This window comes from Cyprinodon tularosa, unplaced genomic scaffold, assembly GCF_016077235.1.
Source record: "Cyprinodon tularosa strain WSP-4 unplaced genomic scaffold, ASM1607723v1 ctg399, whole genome shotgun sequence".
NCBI lineage: Eukaryota > Metazoa > Chordata > Actinopteri > Cyprinodontiformes > Cyprinodontidae > Cyprinodon > Cyprinodon tularosa.
In genome coordinates, this window is record NW_024039117.1 from 125,171 (window position 1) to 145,148 (window position 19,978).

Here is a 19,978-nt window from a genome sequence, read left to right on the forward strand (position 1 = left end):
TGAGTTTTCAGAGTTCCTTTCTGATTTGGTATTAAATACTGACAGGGTCATCATAGTGGGAGATTTTAACATCCATGCTGACATTGAAGGCGATAGCTTAAGAGCAGCCTTTAATGCTATCTTAGACACTATTGGCTTTGTTCAAAATGTGAATAGTCCCACGCATTCTCATCTTCATACTTTGGATCTTGTGCTGACATACGGCATAGAATGTGAAGAAATAACAGTATTTCCTCACAACCCTGTCCTCTCTGACCACTTTCCAATAACCTTCAGGATTACTTTAACAGAGTTCTCCTCCCCCAAAAGAAGGTTCAATTTTAGTAGATCTTTATCAGATAGTGCAGTTATAAATTTTAAAGAATCTGCTTCACTTTCTCTCTCATCTGTGTCACTGAGCAGTGCTGCAGAGTGCAAAAGCTTAGCTTATTCCCCTTCACAGGTTGATGATTTTGTTGATGGGGTTGCTAGTTCTCTGCGTATTGCCTTAGACAACGCAGCTCCTTTGAAAATGAAAACCGTTAAAAATAGAAAGCTTGCTCCTTGGTTTAATGCAGAGCTGCGTACTTTGAAGCAAAATGCTAGGAAACTGGAGAGAAAATATCGCTCCACAGGCCTGCGAGAGTCCTTCCTAGTCTGGAAAAATGGTTTACTGCTGTATAAGAGGACCCTTTGTAAAGCAAGAGCAGCATACTTCTCCTCATTAATAGAGGAGAATAAGAATAATCCTAGATTTCTTTTTAATACAGTTGCCAAACTCACCCAGAGCCATAGCTCTGTTGAACCGTCCATTCCACCTGCTCTTAGCAGCAATGATTTTATGGGATTCTTTATAAATAAGATTGATCTTATTAAAAATAAGATCATAAGCACTCCTCTATCCGCGATTGTACCTGAGGTAGTCATGGAATCTGAACCGGGTTTAGACTGCTTTGATCCAGTTGAACTCTCTGAATTAGCAAAATTATTGTCTTCATCTAAGCCTTCAACTTGTATGTTAGATCCAGTTCCAACCAGGTTATTTAAGGAGGTATTCCCTTTGATCTCCTCCTCCATTTTAGATGTGATTAATCTATCTCTGTTACAGGGATATGTACCTAAAGCTTTTAAGGATGCTGTAATTAAACCTCTGCTTAAGAAACCGTCTCTTGACCCAGATGACTTGGTCAATTATAGACCTATATCCAATCTTCCTTTCTTATCCAAAATTCTTGAGAAAGTAGTTGCCAAACAAGTTTGCGATCACTTCCACCATAATGAACTTTTTGAAGAGTTTCAGTCTGGCTTTAGAGCTCATCATAGCACTGAAACAGCTCTGGTGAAAGTCACTAATGATATTCTCATGGCCTCAGATAATGGACTTGTATCTGTGCTCGTCCTGTTGGATCTTAGTGCTGCATTTGATACAGTTGACCATAATATTCTTTTAGAAAGACTTGAATATTTTGTTGGAATTAAAGGAACAGCACTAGACTGGTTTAAATCTGATCTATCTGATCGAATTCAGTTTGTTCATGTTAATGATAGATCTTCAACACGCTCAAAGGTTACCTGTGGAGTACCACAGGGATCAGTGCTAGGACCAATTCTCTTTACTTTATACATGCTCCCAATTGGTAGAATTATTAGACAGCATGGGATTAATTTCCACTGTTACGCTGATGATACCCAGCTATCCAGATGAAGCTAACCCATTACATAGATTACAGGCATGTCTTGAAGACATAAAAACCTGGATGACTCTTAACTTTCTGCTCCTGAATGCAGACAAAACAGAAGTTATAGTCTTTGGACCAGAGTCTCTGAAAAAGAAACTGATTAGTCAGTCACTTCATTTGGATGGGATTAAACTGATTTCAGATAATAAAGTAAAAAATCTTGGTGTTATTTTTGATCAGGACCTGTCATTTAAATCCCATATCAAAGAGGTTTCTAGAATTTCCTTCTTTCATCTGAGGAACATTACAAAAATTAGAAATATCCTGTCCAGGGGTGATGCTGAGAAACTAGTCCATGCATTTGTTACTTCAAGGCTGGACTATTGTAATTCTTTACTATCAGGAAGTCCACAAACTGTAGTTAAAAGCCTTCAGCTGATCCAAAATGCTGCAGCCAGAGTTCTAATGAAAATTAAAAAGAGAGATCATATCTCGCCTATCCTGGCTTATCTTCATTGGCTTCCTGTTAAATCCAGAATAGAATTTAAAATCCTCCTTCTCACATATAAAGCCTTAAATGGCCAAGCTCCATCTTATATCAGAGATCTGATTGTTCCTTATGTTCCTAACAGAGCACTTCGCTCTCAATCTGCAGGTTTACTAATTGTTCCTAGAATTTCTAAAAGTAGAATGGGAGGCAGATCTTTTAGTTATCAGGCTCCTCTCCTGTGGAACCAACTACCAGTTTTAGTCCGTGAGGCAGACACCCTGTCTACTTTTAAGGCTAGGCTTAAAACTTTCCTTTTTGATAAAGCTTCTAGTTAGAGTGGCTCAGGTTATCCTGAGCTATCTCTATAGTTCTGCTGCTATAGGCTTAGACTGCTGGAGGACATAGGGACCCCCATTTCATCATTCTGCTTCATTCTCTCTCTGTTCTCCTATTCTGCAGAATCTGTTAGTTCAATCTCTAACCTTCTGCTCTCTCTGCTTTTCCTCAGAGTAGCTTTGCCTCGTCTGTTCCTGTTTGGCTGTGACGTCATCCTGGAAAGAAACATCAGCTGTGCTGCTTCTATCAACACCCTTGTTTATAGATGTTGGAGATCGGCCGGTTTTCCAGTGTGGTCCTGTTTCTCTGACCGTGACTGAGTGGATGTGCTCTCTTCGTCCTCTGGCATGGGAGCTGCCTTGGAGCTCGTCTGCCTGGCTGTGTGTTTCCTGGACGGGGCCGCCTTTTACAGCTGCTTTTTGTATCTCTGCTTCTGTCTCCTTGAACCCCAGTCGGCCTCGGCAGATGGCCGCTCACACTGAGCCTGGTTCTGCTGGAGGTTTCTTCCTGTTAAAAGGGAGTTTTTCCTCTCCACTGTCGCTACAAGCATGCTTAGTGTGGGGGATTGTATTTGAGTCAATGAGTCAATGCAATCAACTGGTTTTCCTTAGATAGAAAACTTTGTATCAATTTGACTGTATGATCTGGTTGAACTGTAAAGTGCCTTGAGATGACATGTGTTGTGAATTTGGCGCTATATAAATAAACTGAATTGAATTGAATTGAATTTTATGCAGAATTTTAAGGTGTGTGATGTCTTTCCGAATCCAAGCAACATTCTTATCTGCAATGCTGTGCAGTAGGAGGCAGGTGAGACAGGAAGTGTTCGATACTTTTATCTGATGTAGACGGTGGGGAATTTATCAGTGTGCTTTAAGCAGATCTGTAGATCAGCATCAGCTGTGTTGAGAGTACAATTTGTCTCATTTGCGAAAAGCAGTTCCACAGCAGCTTTAGAGGCTGATACACTAATATGGAGGCATTACATCAACTTTAAGATATTCGCTCAAATTCCCAATGAAGATAAAAGTGATGATTAAAAAAAAGGTGAAATAATTTGGTTCATTTCCAGGAAGATTCAAGTTCAGTTCTTTATAGGTGTTAGTTTAGATTTTTTCCTTTTTTATAAAAAACAAATTTCTTATTAGCAGCAGCTGCCTGAGGCCCGGTCGCCTCTTGGGGGTTTTCCCCTACTGTTGGGGCGGCTGGAAGTAGATGTTAGCGTTTTTCAGGCATGTGGCACAAACTGCAGGCAGCAGGATAATAAAATCGGACATATTTTGCCGACAGGTTTCTACATTTTAAATTGATTTAGGCGTTAATAAACTGTTTCAGAGGAGTGATCATAGCGCTCTGCATCAGCAGTGCTGTGTCTGACTCCCTGCCAGCTCCCTGATCAGCTTCGTCCAGCAGCCAAAGTTCAATTTTTCCAACTCAAGACTGCTGCTTGTGAAGCGCGTCATGCGCCTCAGATGCTCATGAGGTGCAGCTTCAGCTGCTCAGGTGTATGAATATGTGCTGCTCCTGTAACTCTTGATGCCCTACAGGACCTTTTGAAGCGCCTTGTTGAGCGTCAACCATAGACTGTGCCTGTAAAGCAGCTGCTTCTGCTGCACAAAGCGCATGTGGTGTGAATGTAGCATCACAGTGGGCAGACAGAGGGGAGGTTCTCCTAATGAGACTCAGATGAGAGGAAAAAATACTAATTCATTCAGAACAGTCATATCTTTCTCATAATTTTTTTTTTCATAATGGAGCTCAAGTTTTTATAGAAAGCTCTGTTTTTCATTCTATTTTCCGCCGTCTTTGCGTGCTAAGCCAGCATGTTTGACCAGGCTTCCATTGTTTACACCCGAGACCAGCTGCTCACCCTACTGCGCTCTGCTGTACTGGAAGAGACATCCGGGTTGGAGTCAGATCAAACCACCGGGGAAGGAGGTACAGACCAACCACCCCGTCCGTCACCATGAGCAACGTTAGATCTCTGTCTAACAAGATGGATGAGCTGGCGGCCTTAACTCAATCAAAGACGCTAACAAGAGGCTAGCATCCTGTGCTTGTCGTAGACGTTGCTAACCGTGATGACCCCGGACATGGACGGATTTCATCTACTTGGGACCGACAGAACCAGGGAGGCTAATAAGAAGAGAGGAGGGCATCTGGCTTTGTTTGTGAACAATAGATGGTGTAACTCTGAGCCATTAAAGACTCAGTCTGCAGCAAGGACACTGAGCTGCTAGCAGTTAGCATGAGGCTAAATTAACTACCCGGCAATCTACACGTTATTGTGATAGCTGTGTATGTCCCCCCCTTTGCTAATGCGGCAGCAGTCTGTGATGTCCCACCACCACCAGCAGACTCCAAACACAGCACCCACAGGCTCTTTTTCTGATCTCTGGGGACTTCAACCATCTGTCCCTGTCTTCCACCCTTCCCTCAATCACACAGTATGTTCACTGCCTGACCAGAGACAATTAAACACTGGATCTACTGTATGCCAACACTAAGGGGCATACAGCTCATCACCTCCCACTGGAGGAGCTCTGGCTCTGACCACAATCTGGTTAATTTCAAACCCCTGGTACGCAGAGAACCAGCTGTGAAACGCAGTGAAGAGATGGTCTGTGGAAGCTGAAGAACCTTTGAGGGACTGTTTCTCCAATACTGTGTGGGAAGCTCTCTGTGCTCCTAATCGACAGGACATCAATAGTATCACCAACCTGACTCCGCCAGATGGATTTGCTCCGCATATCCATCTGGAAACCTTCCGTTGAAGTAATTTTGGGAAGGGGCGAAAATACTGGTTAGCTGATTGGCCTATGTTGGTGATAGACGGGCCAAATAAACCAATCAGATCAACGAAAGCATCAAAGCATATATTAAATCAAAGCATATGACGTACAAAGAGAGCGACGACGAAGAGGAGCCAATTGATAGATCAAACTCTTGCCGAAACCAGTCGGGAGAAGAGCAAAAACATCTTTTCCTCTGAGAAAAGCCTCCAGAGCAGTGTTTTGCTCTTCTTTCAGTGAAGAAATACTCTGTAATTCCAATAAAACTTGCTCGATAGCCACGCTAACGCTAGTTTCATCGGCTGAAGCCGCCATGTTCTTTAGACTGAACTGTCGCGCTTCTCGTTGCGTCACACCTCAACCCGCCTCAAAGCCAACGCTGATTGGACGTTCGTTTGGTGAACGGCTCCAAAAACGGAGAGTCTCCAGACTGATCTGCGAGTGAAACCTTGAAAGCTCGCGAGATCAGGATGGTCTTACGAGGCTATAGTATCACAGCCTGCATCACTGATTACATTAACTTCTGTGTGGACAACACTGTGCCTCTCAGAAAGATTCCTCACTTCTCCAATAACAAACCCTGGATCAAACCTGAGATAAAGGCACTTCTGAAAGAGAAGAGGAGATCCTTTAGATCAGGGAACAGGGAGGACCTGAGAGCTGTGCACTAAGAACTGAGGAAGAAAATCAGGCATGGGGAGAACAGACGCATTCAGAGCAGCCCCCCGCCCCCACATCGGCTCCTCAGACCACCTTTCTGTGATGCTAATTCCTGCATACAGACCCCTGCTGATCAGAGCAAAACCTACAGTGAAGCAGGTGAGGGTCTGGACGGAGGGGGCCATGGATGCACTCCAGGACTGCTTTGAATGCTCTGAATGGGACATGTTCAAATCAGCAGCAACATATGACAACAAGATCAATGTTGATGAGTACGCCATGACTGTTTCAGCCTACATCAACCACTGCATCGAGGACGTCAGCACAACAAAGACCATCACCACCCGAGCCAACCAACGGCCCTGGATGACTGAGGAGGTCCGCCACGCGCTAAAAGCACGGAACTCAGCCTTCAAGTCTGGTGACAAGGAGGCACTGAGGACAGCTAGAGCCACCCTGAACCGTGCCATCAGGTTAGCAAAGCGGAACCATAACCAGAAAATCCAGCATCTGTTCCACGACGCCAACAACACCAGGAGCATGTGGCAAGGCATACGGGCGATCACAGACTACAACACGCCCCCTGCCCCGGTGGATGAAGTTGATGCTGACTTCCTAAACGGACTAAATAACTTCTTTGGGAGGTTTGAGGCACTAAATCGCACTCCAGCAGTGAAGGCTGTCCCACATCAGGAAGAGGAGGTTCTCTGCCTTGACACAGCCGACGTGTGGAAGACTCTGAGGAGGGTCAACCCGCGGAAGGCCCCAGGTCCCGACAACATACCTGGGCGGGTGCTCAAGGAGTGTGCAGGTCAGCTAGCTGGTGTCCTCACGGACATTTTTAACACCTCGCTGGAGCAAGCCACAGTGCCAGCATGCTTCAAGTCTGCCTCCATCATCCCAGTGCCAAAGAAACCTCAAGTCACCTGCTACAACGACTACCGGCCCGTCGCACTGACTCCCATCATGATGAAGTGCTTTGAAAGGCTGGTAAAGGAACACATCGTCTCCAGTCTCCCCCCAACACTCGACCCGTTCCAGTTTGCCTACCGGCGAAACCGCTCCACTGAGGACGCCATCTCCTCTGCTCTTCACCTGAGCCTGGCCCACCTGGAGGAGAAGAACACCCACGTGCGGATGCTGTTCCTGGACTTCAGTTCAGCGTTTAACACCATCATCCCACAGCACCTGGTGGGAAAGCTGGAACATCTGGGCTTCAACACACCCCTTCGAAACTGGCTGCTGGACTTCCTCACCAACAGACCTCAGTCAGTCCGGGTCGGTCAGAACACCTCTGATGTCATCACCCTCAGCACGGGCTCCCCTCAGGGCTGCGTCCTGAGCCCCCTGCTGTTCACCCTGATGACATATGACTGCGTCCCCAGGTTCACCACCAATCACATCGTGAAGTTTGCGGACGACACCACGGTGGTGGGCCTCATCAGGGACGACAACGACCGGGACTACAGAGAGGAGGTGGAGCAGCTGGTGGACTGGTGCAGTGAAAACAGTCTGATCCTGAACGTGGAGAAGACGAAGGAGATCATCGTCGACTTCAGGAAAAACCGCCCCCACCATGCTCCACTGCTCATCAACAGCTCAGCTGTGGAGGTGGTCAGCAGCACAAAGTTCCTGGGGGTGCACATCACGGACAACCTCACCTGGACTGTAAACACTTCATCTCTAGTGAAGAGGGCACAGAAGCGCTTGTACTTTCTGCGGAGGATGAGGAGAGCCCGCCTGCCCCCGCCCATCCTCACAACCTTCTACAGAAGCACCATAGAGAGCGTTCTGACCAGCTGTCTCTCTCTGTGGTGTGGAGGCTGCAGAGCTTCTGACTGGAAGAATGTGAGGAGGGTGGTGAGGACAGCGGAAGGAATCATTGGGGCTCCTCTTCCCTCCATTAAGGACATTTCATCACAGCGCTGTGTGTCCCGAGCCCGTAATATCATCAAAGACCCCTCACACCCCCACCATGGACTGTTCTCCCTGCTGCCCTCTGGAAAGAGGTTCCGCAGCATCCGCTGCAGATCCACCAGGTTGTGCAACAGCTTCTTCCCCACTGCCATCAGACTGTTGAACCTTTGATCCACAATCCGAACTCTGCACCTATTGCACATTATCGGGCATCAAATGCTGCTGAACTTTTAACTTTTAGCCCTTTAAATTGTTCATCTCATTGCATTTTTCAATAACGCATTTTTTGCACAAATGCCATTTTGCACTGAACCACTGCAACTTGCACACTGTCTCTTATCCTCTGCACTGTTCACACTTTGACCACTGCTGCACTTTTTGTATTTTTCTATAACTCGTGCCATTTGAAATATCAATGCAACGTTCATAAGCTGTATGTAACGCAATTTCGTTCTGTATGCACCCTGTGCATACAAAATGACAAATAAAGAAGTCTAACAGCTACAAGAAGGAGATGGAGGATCAGCTGCAGCAGAACAACATTAGAGCGATCTGGAAAAGCCTGAAGAAAATCTCAGGCCAAAATCAGAACACACAGACTTCTGGAGACTTGAAGTGGGTTAACGACCTGAACCAGTTTTTCAACGGGTCGATCAGCCACCCACTCCTCTCCCAGCCCAGAACCCCCTGCGGCTACCTTCAGCTTCTTCAACGACTGAGTACTTCACACATCCCAGCTCCCAACCATCACCCAACCCCCCCCCCCCCACTCCAAAGACTCCATCACACAGCCCACCCCCGCCATCTTGTCGCTAAAACAACACATGTGAGAAAGGAGCTGAAAAAGATCAAGGTGCGAAAGGCTGTGGGTCCAGATGACGTCAGCTCCGGGCTTCTGATGTTGTGCAGACGAACTGTGAGGCATCTTCTGCAACTTCGGCCTGAGGCTGGGAGAAGTTCCACAGCTGTGGAAGACCTGTTGCGTGGTACCGGTGCCAATGACAAAACATCCACAGGACCTCAGCAGCTGCAGGCCAGTAGCGCCGACTTCACACCTGATGAAGACTCTCGAATGGTTGGTCTTCCACCATCGATCCCCCCTGGTGAAGACTTCATTGGATTCAGTGCAGTTTGCCTACCGTCCTGGGATTGGGCCAGATGATGCCATCATCTTCCTGCTGCACCAACCTCTGACTCACCTAGAGAAACCTGGAAGCACTGTGAGGATCATGGTCTTTGATTTCTCCAGTGCTTTCAACACCATCCACCCAGGAGTCCTAAGGGCCATGCTGGAGCTGTCAGGAGTGGACCAGCACATGTCCCAGTGGATTCTGCACTACCTCACTGGCCGCCCACAGTGTTGGGAGCTGGAGAAGTTCCACCTTTCTCCAGCAGAGTCCGCCGTGGATCCTTCTGAGTGAGCCTCCTGTACAGCTGCAGCCCATCAAGATCATCAGAGGATCCACTATATAAGCTGTCATCAGACCTTGCCTCAACGCCGCAGCGTTGATCCAGTTGGTCAGCGCCTAAGCCAAGACTCTCAGTGTTACTTTGTGACTTTGAATCCAGCCAGGATTCTAACCGTTGTCTCTGTCTTCCAGGAAACCAGTGTCTCCTCTGTGAAGCTCAGGAAGAGCTAACCTGCCGAGCCGACCCTCTGAGCCAAACCCGAAGAACCATAGAGAACTTCCATGCAGCTCAAGACTAAGAGCTGGAAAACCCTAACCCAAGGTCTGTTCACAATTAGACGTGAGACGCTGAAGCAGCAAGCGGACTCTGCTGATCAACTCCTCTCCAGATCCAACAGTGACTCTCCCAAAGCTAACCTCAAGAACCCTCAAGGTACAATCAGTTATCATCTAGAAATCAAGCTCCTGCTTGCAACGCTAACTGAACTGTCTCTCACGCAGACTCCGGTGAACCAGTATCCAGGCCCGAGCCAGAACCAGTACATTCAGTGTGCTTGTATCAAAATAAACTTGTTGAACTTTTATCCCTGTGTCCGTCAGTGGTGTTCTGCATACTTGGGTCGCTCTTTGAGAACCCATCATGACACACAGTATGATAGTGAACAGGGCTGTGTCTCGGATCGGTTGTTCTGCAGTTGTTCTGTGAGGGTTTGGTTGTGGTTTTTGAGAACCCAAATGCAGTTTTAATTAATGCTAAAAGTTAACGGAGGAAGGAATCCAAAATCCAACTTAAAATGTAACACAAACCAGAACCAAGGAAAAGCCAAAGAACTTAAATATATCCAGAAAACACAACAAAATACGAATTAAACCAATAAAAATAGAAAACATGGAGCAAAGTGAAACAATACTCAAAAGAAAACTTAATAGAACCAACATCGTGACAGAATCAATCTGACTGGATGATCTGGTGAACTGTAAAGTGCTTTGCGATTACATAAACTTAATTGAATAAAAACTAATAAAATCAAACAAAAATACTTGTATACACTGCATGAAATTTTACCTTCAGCCCATCAAGCATCTACATTCCTCTGTTTTATAAACCCTTTATGTCTCGGTATCTGAAGCCCCGGAGGCAGATAAAATCACAATTTATTTACTACATCGTGACAAGCATGATAAAAATCCATACAATCAGTATTTGTATTTTGCAGTGCAGGGCACTGCAAAATACAAACCAGGGCAATACAAACCAGGGCAGACGTAAACAGGAGGGAAACCCCTCTCCTGGGCTGCACATAAATAATGTGGGTTGAAAAGTACGGCAGCCTCTGAAGAAAATGTAATCTCATTAAAGCTGTTATAATTCACAACAGGGAGAGCACAGCTGATCCGAGCGCTCGCAGAAAATGGGCAAATTAACAGATCTATTAGGGAGAGGCAAAAATCCTGCTCTGGTGCATCTTCAGCAAACAATTAAGTAAAAAGTAAGGTTATTTTTAAACAACCTTTATTGATTTATAAAATGTATATAGTTTCATTATAGATTAAAAGTTAAAGGTTTAGTGGAGGATGTTCTTTTTCCGTGTGGATCATCTTAATCAGTGGTTCTCGTAACTGTCAATCATTCTGGTGATATGTTTACATAAGGCCGTCCTACATGCTCGTCACCATTTTCAATTACCAGTGGTAAGTCTGACATATACCCCATTTACGCTACCCTTTAAAAACCATGCCGAGCCCGGATCAGTTAACCAGGCCGAGCTCGGTTCTGACGACCGTTTACACATCACGCTATCTCGGTTCCTCGACTCCTCGCCTTCTAGTGACGATCTGCGGTATTACTGCCGGTATTGAAGGAGGAAATCAAGCAGTTGGTGGCGGTAATGCACCAAAAGTTGTTTGCCAATCGCCATAAAACACAAGAAGAAGAAGACGATGAAGAAGGAGGGAATCAAGCAAATCAAAATGGCGGCACCCATCACATTCAGAAAGTTATGCTTGATTATTATTGCTGTACTTCGGTGTTATTATTTAAAATGCTGCGTGGAGAAGATTTTGATTGTTGTTTATAGTTGTTCTTCTTCTTCTGTTTTGTGTTGGTTGGAAAGCAACTTCCGGAGGGGCATTACCGCCAACTACTGGAATGGAGTGTGAATCGCGATGTGCAGCCAGATGGAGATGACGCGTTCTGCTCATGCGCTCTTGTTATCAGAGAACCGAGCCAGGTAAAAACCGAGCCGAGCCCACCTCTGGAACTGGTCTGCAGTTATCTCGGTTTGGTTGTTTCTAGCTCCGTTCAGTTCAGTTTGCTTTCCATTTACACACGATACGTTATCTCAGTTACTGAGCTCGGACCGGTCTCGGCAAGGTTTTTCAAGGGTAGTGTAAATGGGGCTATAGTGGAATAATTGCAAAACCTTCTTTTGTAAAAGTATCTTGTACGAGCGATGCAAACAGCAACAGCTGTTTTTTTTAAAGGTTACTTTATACTTTCATACTTTAAGTAGTTTTTGGACCACATACTTTTTCACTTTTACTTGAGTAAAGAGCTTAAGTTGATAGTTCAACTTTTAAACTGCAGTATCTATACTTCTACTTAAGTAACAAACTGATATAGAAATATATATATATATATATATATATATATATATATATATATATATATATATATATATATATATATATATATATATATATATATATATATATATATATATATATATGTTCAAGCTCTTTATGAAAGAATACTGCTATGAATATATGATTACAATTTTCAAATCTGCCTCAATAGGCAATTTAGACGAATACGGCAGACAGCATGCTACCACATGCATTGAAGGGTAAAAGATGTATTCTTATTTTAAAATAAGGATGAAGCAGCTTGGTTATTCTTGTCATCTAAGGAGGAAGCAGAATATCTTGGATATTTACCGGCATATTCTGGGTCCACATGAGGAGGGTAGAAGCGAAAGTTGATGAAGAAAGGAATTTGCATCCCATACTTGAACCACTCCACCACATAGGGCTTTCCGTTCAGGGGGTGAGGCACGTCGCATCCCAAGATGACACTCTCTCCTGCGCGTGCCGTAACAAACTGGGGCTCCTCTCGCACTCCGTGGGCACCTGGGACACAGAGTTTATACAAGTCAGGCTAAAAAAAACAAGATTTGGGATTAAGCACCTATCTTAGTAATCTACCCCTCTGCGGCGATCCACAACTTGAGTAATAATTTTACTCTGGCTGCTACAGATCGGCTAATGTTATCCCTGGTTGCTGCAGATGGGCTAACGTTATTCCTGGCTGCTGAAGATGGGCTAACGTTAACCCTGGCAGCTACAGACGGGCTAACGTTATCCCTGGCTGCTGCAGATGGGCTAACGTTAGCCCCGGCTGCTGTAGACGGGATAATGTTAGCCCTGGCAGCTGCAGACGGGCTAACGTTATCCCTGGCTGCTGCAGATGGGCTAACATTAACCCTGGTTGCTGCAGACAGGCTAACGTTAACCCTGGTTGCGGCAGACGGGCTAACGTTAACCCTGGTTGCTGCAGACAGGATGACGTTAACCCTGGTTGCTGCAGACGGGCTAACGTTAGCCCTATCTGCTACAGACGAGCTAACGTTATCCCTGGCTGCTGCAGATGGGCTAACGTTAACCCTGGTTGCTGCAGACAGGATGACGTTAACTCTGGTTGCTGCAGACGGGCTAACGTTAGCCCTATCTGCTGCAGACGGGCTAACGTTAGCCCTGGCTGTGGTTAGTCTTGGAGCTTGGACAAGTCTGCTCTGATGCATGCTGGGTAAATAGGGAGGGGCCAGAACAACATCTGGGGACTTTGTCCGTTCTCAGTCTGCTGTTCTGGTGAATTGGAACAGTGCTAGGGCTGAGGATGATGACGTTTCTTGAGCACAGGAGGAAGCACAAGTACACATAGTGAGGAATGGCCATAGCTATCAGGGAGAGGCTACAGCTGGCTGGGACTAGCTATAGAAGCTAACAGAGGAGCACAGTGGCAGACTAGTTAAGTCTGTTAGGAAGACAGAACTTCAAGCTATGAACAGAAACTCTCCACATGTTTAGAGACACAGCCTCAAAATGGAACCGACAAGCAGAAGCTTCCTCAACCCAAGCTTTCCTCAATAAAGAAGAAAAAAAAAACATGAGGATTGTTATAAAAATAGATATGACCTCTGGAAACAATGGAGTAGGTTAATAAGAACAAAAATACTCTGTTTTTCCAAGCTTCTCTGAGGAAGCAGATAAATGAGTCATTTTCCCAGCTGTGATGCCCCCTCCGCTACCCGCCAACAACCCCACTGTCACCTCACCTCTTTACACCCACACCAACGTACGAACACTCAGTCACACTTCCACAGGCTGCGCTACATGCTGATTGGCTGCTGGTGATATCATCATACACTGCACAAAAAAACCAGGCCCCATGGAAGGTATGACTTCACTGTTTGGACTTGATGAGATGAGGAGGAAGCCCGTGAGAGCAGAGGAATAGAAGATGAGAGGCAGAGCCAACCCCCCCCCACCCCGCCCCACCGCCACCACAGCACAGCAAACAATAGAGCTTAGCTCATTTACAATCAAAGACTCTGGGGAGGATACGGTGAAACCACTGAGTCTCTGAGACGATCACGACACAGCACCTGGAGGGAGGATGGAGAGAGGGGGGGGGTCGCTGGTGACTGATTTCAGGATTGTTCACTTATTCAAGCTCGATCACCTGAGTTCTGCCATTGGCTCCAGGATTGGAGGCTTAACTACTGGGAGAAATGTGGATGTTATGCTGTGAGATGTGGAAACTCTGGAAGCTCCTCAGACCAGTTTAATGTTCCATGGCGGTGCTGACTGGACCGTCCGTTACCAGCAATACCAGAGAATCAACATTTAAAGCCAATAATGTTATTGGAATCTGGGACACGACCTTATTACCTTTGGAACATTCAAAGAATATGGATATTTTGATGGGAAAAAAAATATCAATGTAATAACAAGGAACACCAACTTGCCAGAATATATTAAGAAAAAATAACAAAATTGCTTCTTTAAGAAACTCATGAAAAACAAAAGAAACACATTTTATTTGGTCCAACATAACCTTAGAGGCATTAATGCTGATACTGGTACTGACATTTTTTTAGTTTATAAACCTAAATATAATTGTTAACTGGGGTTATTGAATTTGTAACTTTAACTTTTACCTTTTCAATTAGCTTTTTACCTTTTTTCTTGAATTGTTTTTCAACTTAGTTTCCAGTAGGTAATATATCATTCAAGGGCTCATCTAATTAATCAAATGCCAAATGTCTACACCTTGGAGAGGTTCTCTCTCCGGTTCTGTTTTCCTAAAAAAAGTTCACTCTGGACAAACTCTTTAAATAACACTTCATAACGTTTATGTATTACATAACCAGGAGACATGGCAACAGGTTCTAATAGAAATTCTAGTCTTACTCAGATGAGAGAAGTTGCTTAGAGTTACAGAAGGCAGCTGCTGACCAGCCGGGCTCACTTCTCGGGAAGTGACCCTGATGATCAGTTAAAGAGGCATTTTATACTAACTCCAGTCTGCCACATTATAGTATTTTACATCATACACTTTAGCAGATGAGTAGACATCATGGCTCCAGCCTTATCAAAATATGTTGTTAGCTGATGGACACCGCTCTCATTCCATTCCCAAATCTTTACCACAAACAGAATGAAGATTATAACTATATATCCGGACAGAGAAACTGTCTAAATTAGATAAACTACTGGGGAAAACATCAGTTCTGACACGCATCAGGCAGCTAATATTAAGGTGTAATAAGCTCACACATCATTAAATATAATTATCCTAATAATACCACACTCCTATGTATTTAATTAACAATAAAACAAAAGTAAAACAAATTTTATTACAGTGATTTTAGGCATAACCAGAAAAAAAGTACAATTTCATTTTTGTTTGGGAAGTGATTGCCATGCTAACTTTGTAGGGGCAGTCATAGCCATGCTAACTATAGGGGCAGTGATAGCCATGCTAACTATGTAGGGGCAGTCATAGCCATGCTAACTATAGGGGCAGTGATAGCCATGCTAACTATGTAGGGGCAGTCATAGCCATGCTAACTATAGGGGCAGTGATAGCCATGCTAACTATGTAGGGGCAGTCATATCCATGCTAACTATAGGGGCAGTGATAGCCATGCTAACCTTGTAGGGGCAGTGATAGCCATGCTAACTATAGAGGAAGTGATAGCCATGCTAACTATGTAGGGGCAGTGATATCCATGCTAACTATAGGGGCAGTGATAGCCATGCTAACTATGTAGGGGCAGTGATAGCCATGCTAACTATAGGGGCAGTCATAGCCATACTAACTATGTAGGGGCAGTGATAGCCAGTGTTGTGCCTGAACGCGTTCATTGAACGAAAGTTCATGAACTCGTTCATATTTTGGGCGAACGTGAACTGAACGTACTGCATTATTGCCTGGTGAACGTTATTGTGAACTCGTTCATTCTGGTGTCTGTGAACGGCAGGCTCTCTCAGTTCAACTCCGTTCAATAGGTTGCCAGATTTCTATAGAGTCCTCCAGGCGAAACCCCGGCTAAATCACACCGTAAACAGGCCTTAATATGTAGCGGGAAAAACACCCAATCTGGCAACAGCAGCTACCAGCGTCGTAGCCTACAGCCGCGTGCGTCATCAAAACAAAATGCAGCGTGGAAGCCACAGCAGCAAGGAGACGACTTAAAACAGTTTTATGACCAGGTGGTCGGTGAGGATGATGGCAACAAGTTTGCCCGCCGGCTTTCAGTAAAAAAATCCGCACTTCAGTAACCTTAAATTCCTACCTCAGCCTGGTCCCTCAGTTTGTGTTAGTAAAATCTTCTTGAGCGGTCTTCAACGGGGGATCCGCGACCCCTAGGGGGTCTACGGAGGTACTGCATGAGGGTCTGCATGGTTAGTTGATATTTTTATATTCCCCCCCTGCATTTTTTTCCCCACTAATTGAAATGTCTTTAAATACTCAACATGAAATCAACACACTGTAGTAAACAGATAAATGGAGGCAGAAGATGTCTTTCAGTCATCAATGCTCACATTCAGCGACACACAGGAGCTCTTTCAAGCTGGGCACCGTTTCCTTCACAACACCTGTCCCATCAACCAGGAATCAGAATCAGAAAAACTTTAATAATCCCAGGGAGAAATTAATTTCTTTACATTACTCCATCTGTAATAGAGTGACTATAGGACACAATTTCATACAATATATATAGTTAGGGGGTCCCCGCTCCATCTCGCCATCAGTTTGGGGGTCCTTGGTCTGGAAAAGAAGACCCCTGTTCTTGAGGGTTTTACTATCCATGTAACTTGTTTGTTAAACCTGCCTGGTATAATTTTCCAGGATTCCTTTTTAGTATGTATTGAAATGGAATTTCAAATGGAAAAAATTATTAAAATAAAAAAAAAAAACATTTGCACCTTAAAAACTACTTTCCTATTTTTCTTTTAATAATTACTCATAAAAAAGACCATTCAAGCAGCACATTTGATCTGATGTTTTTGAGAAAATACTGTAGGGGTGAAAGCTGCAGCTGCTACTAGTGTGAAGTGAATGGACAGCAACAAAGCATTAAAGGAACAATGGGGAAATGCTGTCCCCTCAATGCTAATGTAAACCCTGGTTGGATAAGGATTCAAAACTGGATATGAAGATGAAATCTGACGCACAGTTTCAGAGTTACAACTGATAAAATAATTGCTGTCTGTGGTTCTACAGTAGGCTATGGTGTAATTGAGCAATATTTGAAAAAAAAAGAACTATGAACTAGTTCGTTTTTTGGAATTGTGAACTATGAACTGAACTAGTTCATTTTAAAATGTGTGAACTGAACTTTGAACTAGTTCACGTAGAAAGAGAACTTTCCCAACACTGGTGATAGCTATGCTAACTATGTAGGGGCAGTGATAGCCATGCTAACTATAGGGTCAGTGATAGCCATGCTAACTATGTAGGGGCAGGGCTAGCCATGCTAACTATGTAGGGGCAGTGATAGCCATGCTAACTATGTAAGGACAGTCATAGCCATGCTAACTATGTAGGGGCAGTGATAGCTATGCTAACTATGTAAGGGCAGTGATAGCTATGCTAACTATGTAGGGGCAGTGATAGCCATGCTAACTATGTAAGGACAGTCATAGCCATGCCAACTATGTAGGGGCAGTGATAGCTATGCTAACTATGTAGAGGCAGTGATAGCCATGCTAACTATGTAGGGGCAGTGATAGCTATGCTAACTATGTAGGGGCAGTGATAGCCATGCTAACTGTGTAGGGACAGTGATAGCCATTCTAACTATGTAGGGGCAGTGATCACCATGATAACTATGTAGGGGCAGTGATAGCCATGCTAACTATGTAGGGGCTGTGATAGCCATGCTAAGTATGTAAGGGCCAGTGATAGCCGTGCTAACTATGTAGGGACAGTGATTGCCATGCTAACTATGTGGGGGCAGTGCTAGCCATGCTTACTATGTAGGGGCAGTGATAGCCATGCTAACTAGGTAGGGGCAGTGATAGCCATGCTAACTATGTAGGGGCAGTAATAGCCATGCTAACTATGTAGGGGCTGTGATAGCCATGCTAACTATGTAAAGGGCAGTGATAGCTGTGCTAACTATGTAGGGGCAGTGATGGCCATGCTAACTATGTAGGGGCAGGGCTAGCCATGCTAACTATGTAGGGGAAGTGATAGCCATGCTAACTATGTAGGGGCTGTGATAGCCATGCTAATTATGTAGGGGCAGGGCTAGCCATGCTAACTATGTAGGGGCAGTTATAGCCATGCTAACTATGTAGGGGCAGGGCTAGCCATGCTAACTACGTAAGGGCAGTGATAGCTATGCTAACTATGTAGGGGCAGGGCTAGCCATGCTAACTATGTAGAGGAAGTGATAGCTATGCTAAATATGTAGGGGCAGGGCTAGCCATGCTAACTATGTAGGGGAAGTGATAGCTATGCTAAATATGTAGGGGCAGTGATCGCCATGCTAACTATGTAGGGGCAGTGAAGCCGCTTGTGGAGAAATGTCCAGGGCCGTGAGTAGTGGGGAAACAGGAACCAATTCTTGTTGGATGGAAGAAGGAAATAGTGAAAAAGAAGAAGATTGGAAGCGGGCAGCATCAATAAATTAGAAAAAAGCTGAAAAATTAAGATCAATTGAAGGGGACTGCAGTTCAGAAAAGTCACGTGATGAACAATCAATAAATTCCCCAGGAAATTCTCCAGGTGCAGTTTTATATTGTTTAAAAACTTTACAGTACAGTATTTTATTTTTTTATATTCTAACTCTTCCCTATTATGTTATTTTTATACATTTTTCTAAGGTCCATTTTTTGTGACCATTTTAAGTAATCTTTCTGCTGCAGTAAATTTGCCCATTGTGGAACAATAAAGAGATTTCTATTCTATTCTATAAAAGGGGTAGAAAGATATCAGTAAATCTAAACAATGTATGTATAAAAAATATATCTGCAAAATTTCTAATATTTGACAACAAAAAGCAAATTGTGCAAAACACATTTATAGTCCCCACCCTGCAGATATATTAGAATCTGTCCTTAAATTACAGCCAAACCCATTTACACAGTAACAGATAAAAACTTCTAGATAAACCAAACATTACCGCCACATATCTGACTCAATAACCATTAAAACTTCATTCATTCATTTCAGATGGAACTATTCACAGACGTGCATTATATTAAACTGAACTTCCGATATTCACCACTGTTGAACCACAATGAATCCTGGGATATCCCAGGATAGCGAGGATACATCGGACCCGTCCTTCAAATCGGGCCAAAAGAAGGACGCATTTGTAGTCCGCATAACGAGGAGTCTTGGAATCCGACCAGACCTCGGCGCCGTGCTATGACGTACCCATGAACCCATGAATTCAAACAGAGCAATAGCCTCTACAAAGTTTACTAGAAGAAGAGAAAGGCCTCAGAAGAGGCAGGAATTTAACTCTGCATAGCCATGGTTTTTAAGGAGCTACGCCCTCTGCATGAAAAGCAGAATTAGTGACAATATTTGGTATTATGTGAAACTGCAGCAGAACTTCAGGATAACGGCTCTATGCCGCTGTTTCAGGTTTTGACATTTGAACAGCTTTGATGAAAACAACAGTCGTAACCTTATTTTTATTTCGGTTTTGTTAAAACTTTAAAAGAATTTGCCATTTCCACTCTTTGACATTGGAAATAATTTGCAACAGAACAAATTAAATCCATGCTGTCAGAAAAACAAGAAAGATCATCAAGATGCTAAAATAACTGTAACTGTGGAAGAGGACGCAGCACATGGCGTTAATGGTAAATGAAAAATTAAGATTTTTATTTGTTGAAGCACTCAGGAAAATGAGAATAGAAGGATTAAGAGTGATGGATCAAGTTGCTGAATGTGGTGCTCTCAATGTGATGTGGGAAATAACAAAAGGAGATAATAAAAGCAAAACTTTACTGGGTTTATTTGTCATAATGTAAATATAACCGTACAAATAAAAATAAAGGTATAAAAAGTTGCCAAAGCAGCAGAAAAGATAAAAATGCATTTAGAGGGATGTTCTGTATAAAGTTTTAGTGGAAACAATACCTTGTTTTCTGCTTTTTATTTTATTTATTTAGACACAGCTGTCTGAG

General features: G+C 44.0%; 1 protein-coding gene across 1 annotated transcript in view; it reads right to left on the reverse strand.

Moving 5' to 3' along the window:
* The window catches only part of igsf9bb (immunoglobulin superfamily, member 9Bb), a gene marked incomplete at its 3' end in the record, with an annotated part of 156,490 nt that overhangs the window by 118,565 nt on the left and 17,947 nt on the right, over window positions 1–19,978 (reverse strand). The window contains exon 2 of the mRNA XM_038297836.1: window positions 12,200–12,391. Coding sequence (XP_038153764.1) covers window positions 12,200–12,391 — 192 coding nt within the window. The remainder of the gene's footprint in view (window positions 1–12,199; window positions 12,392–19,978) is intronic.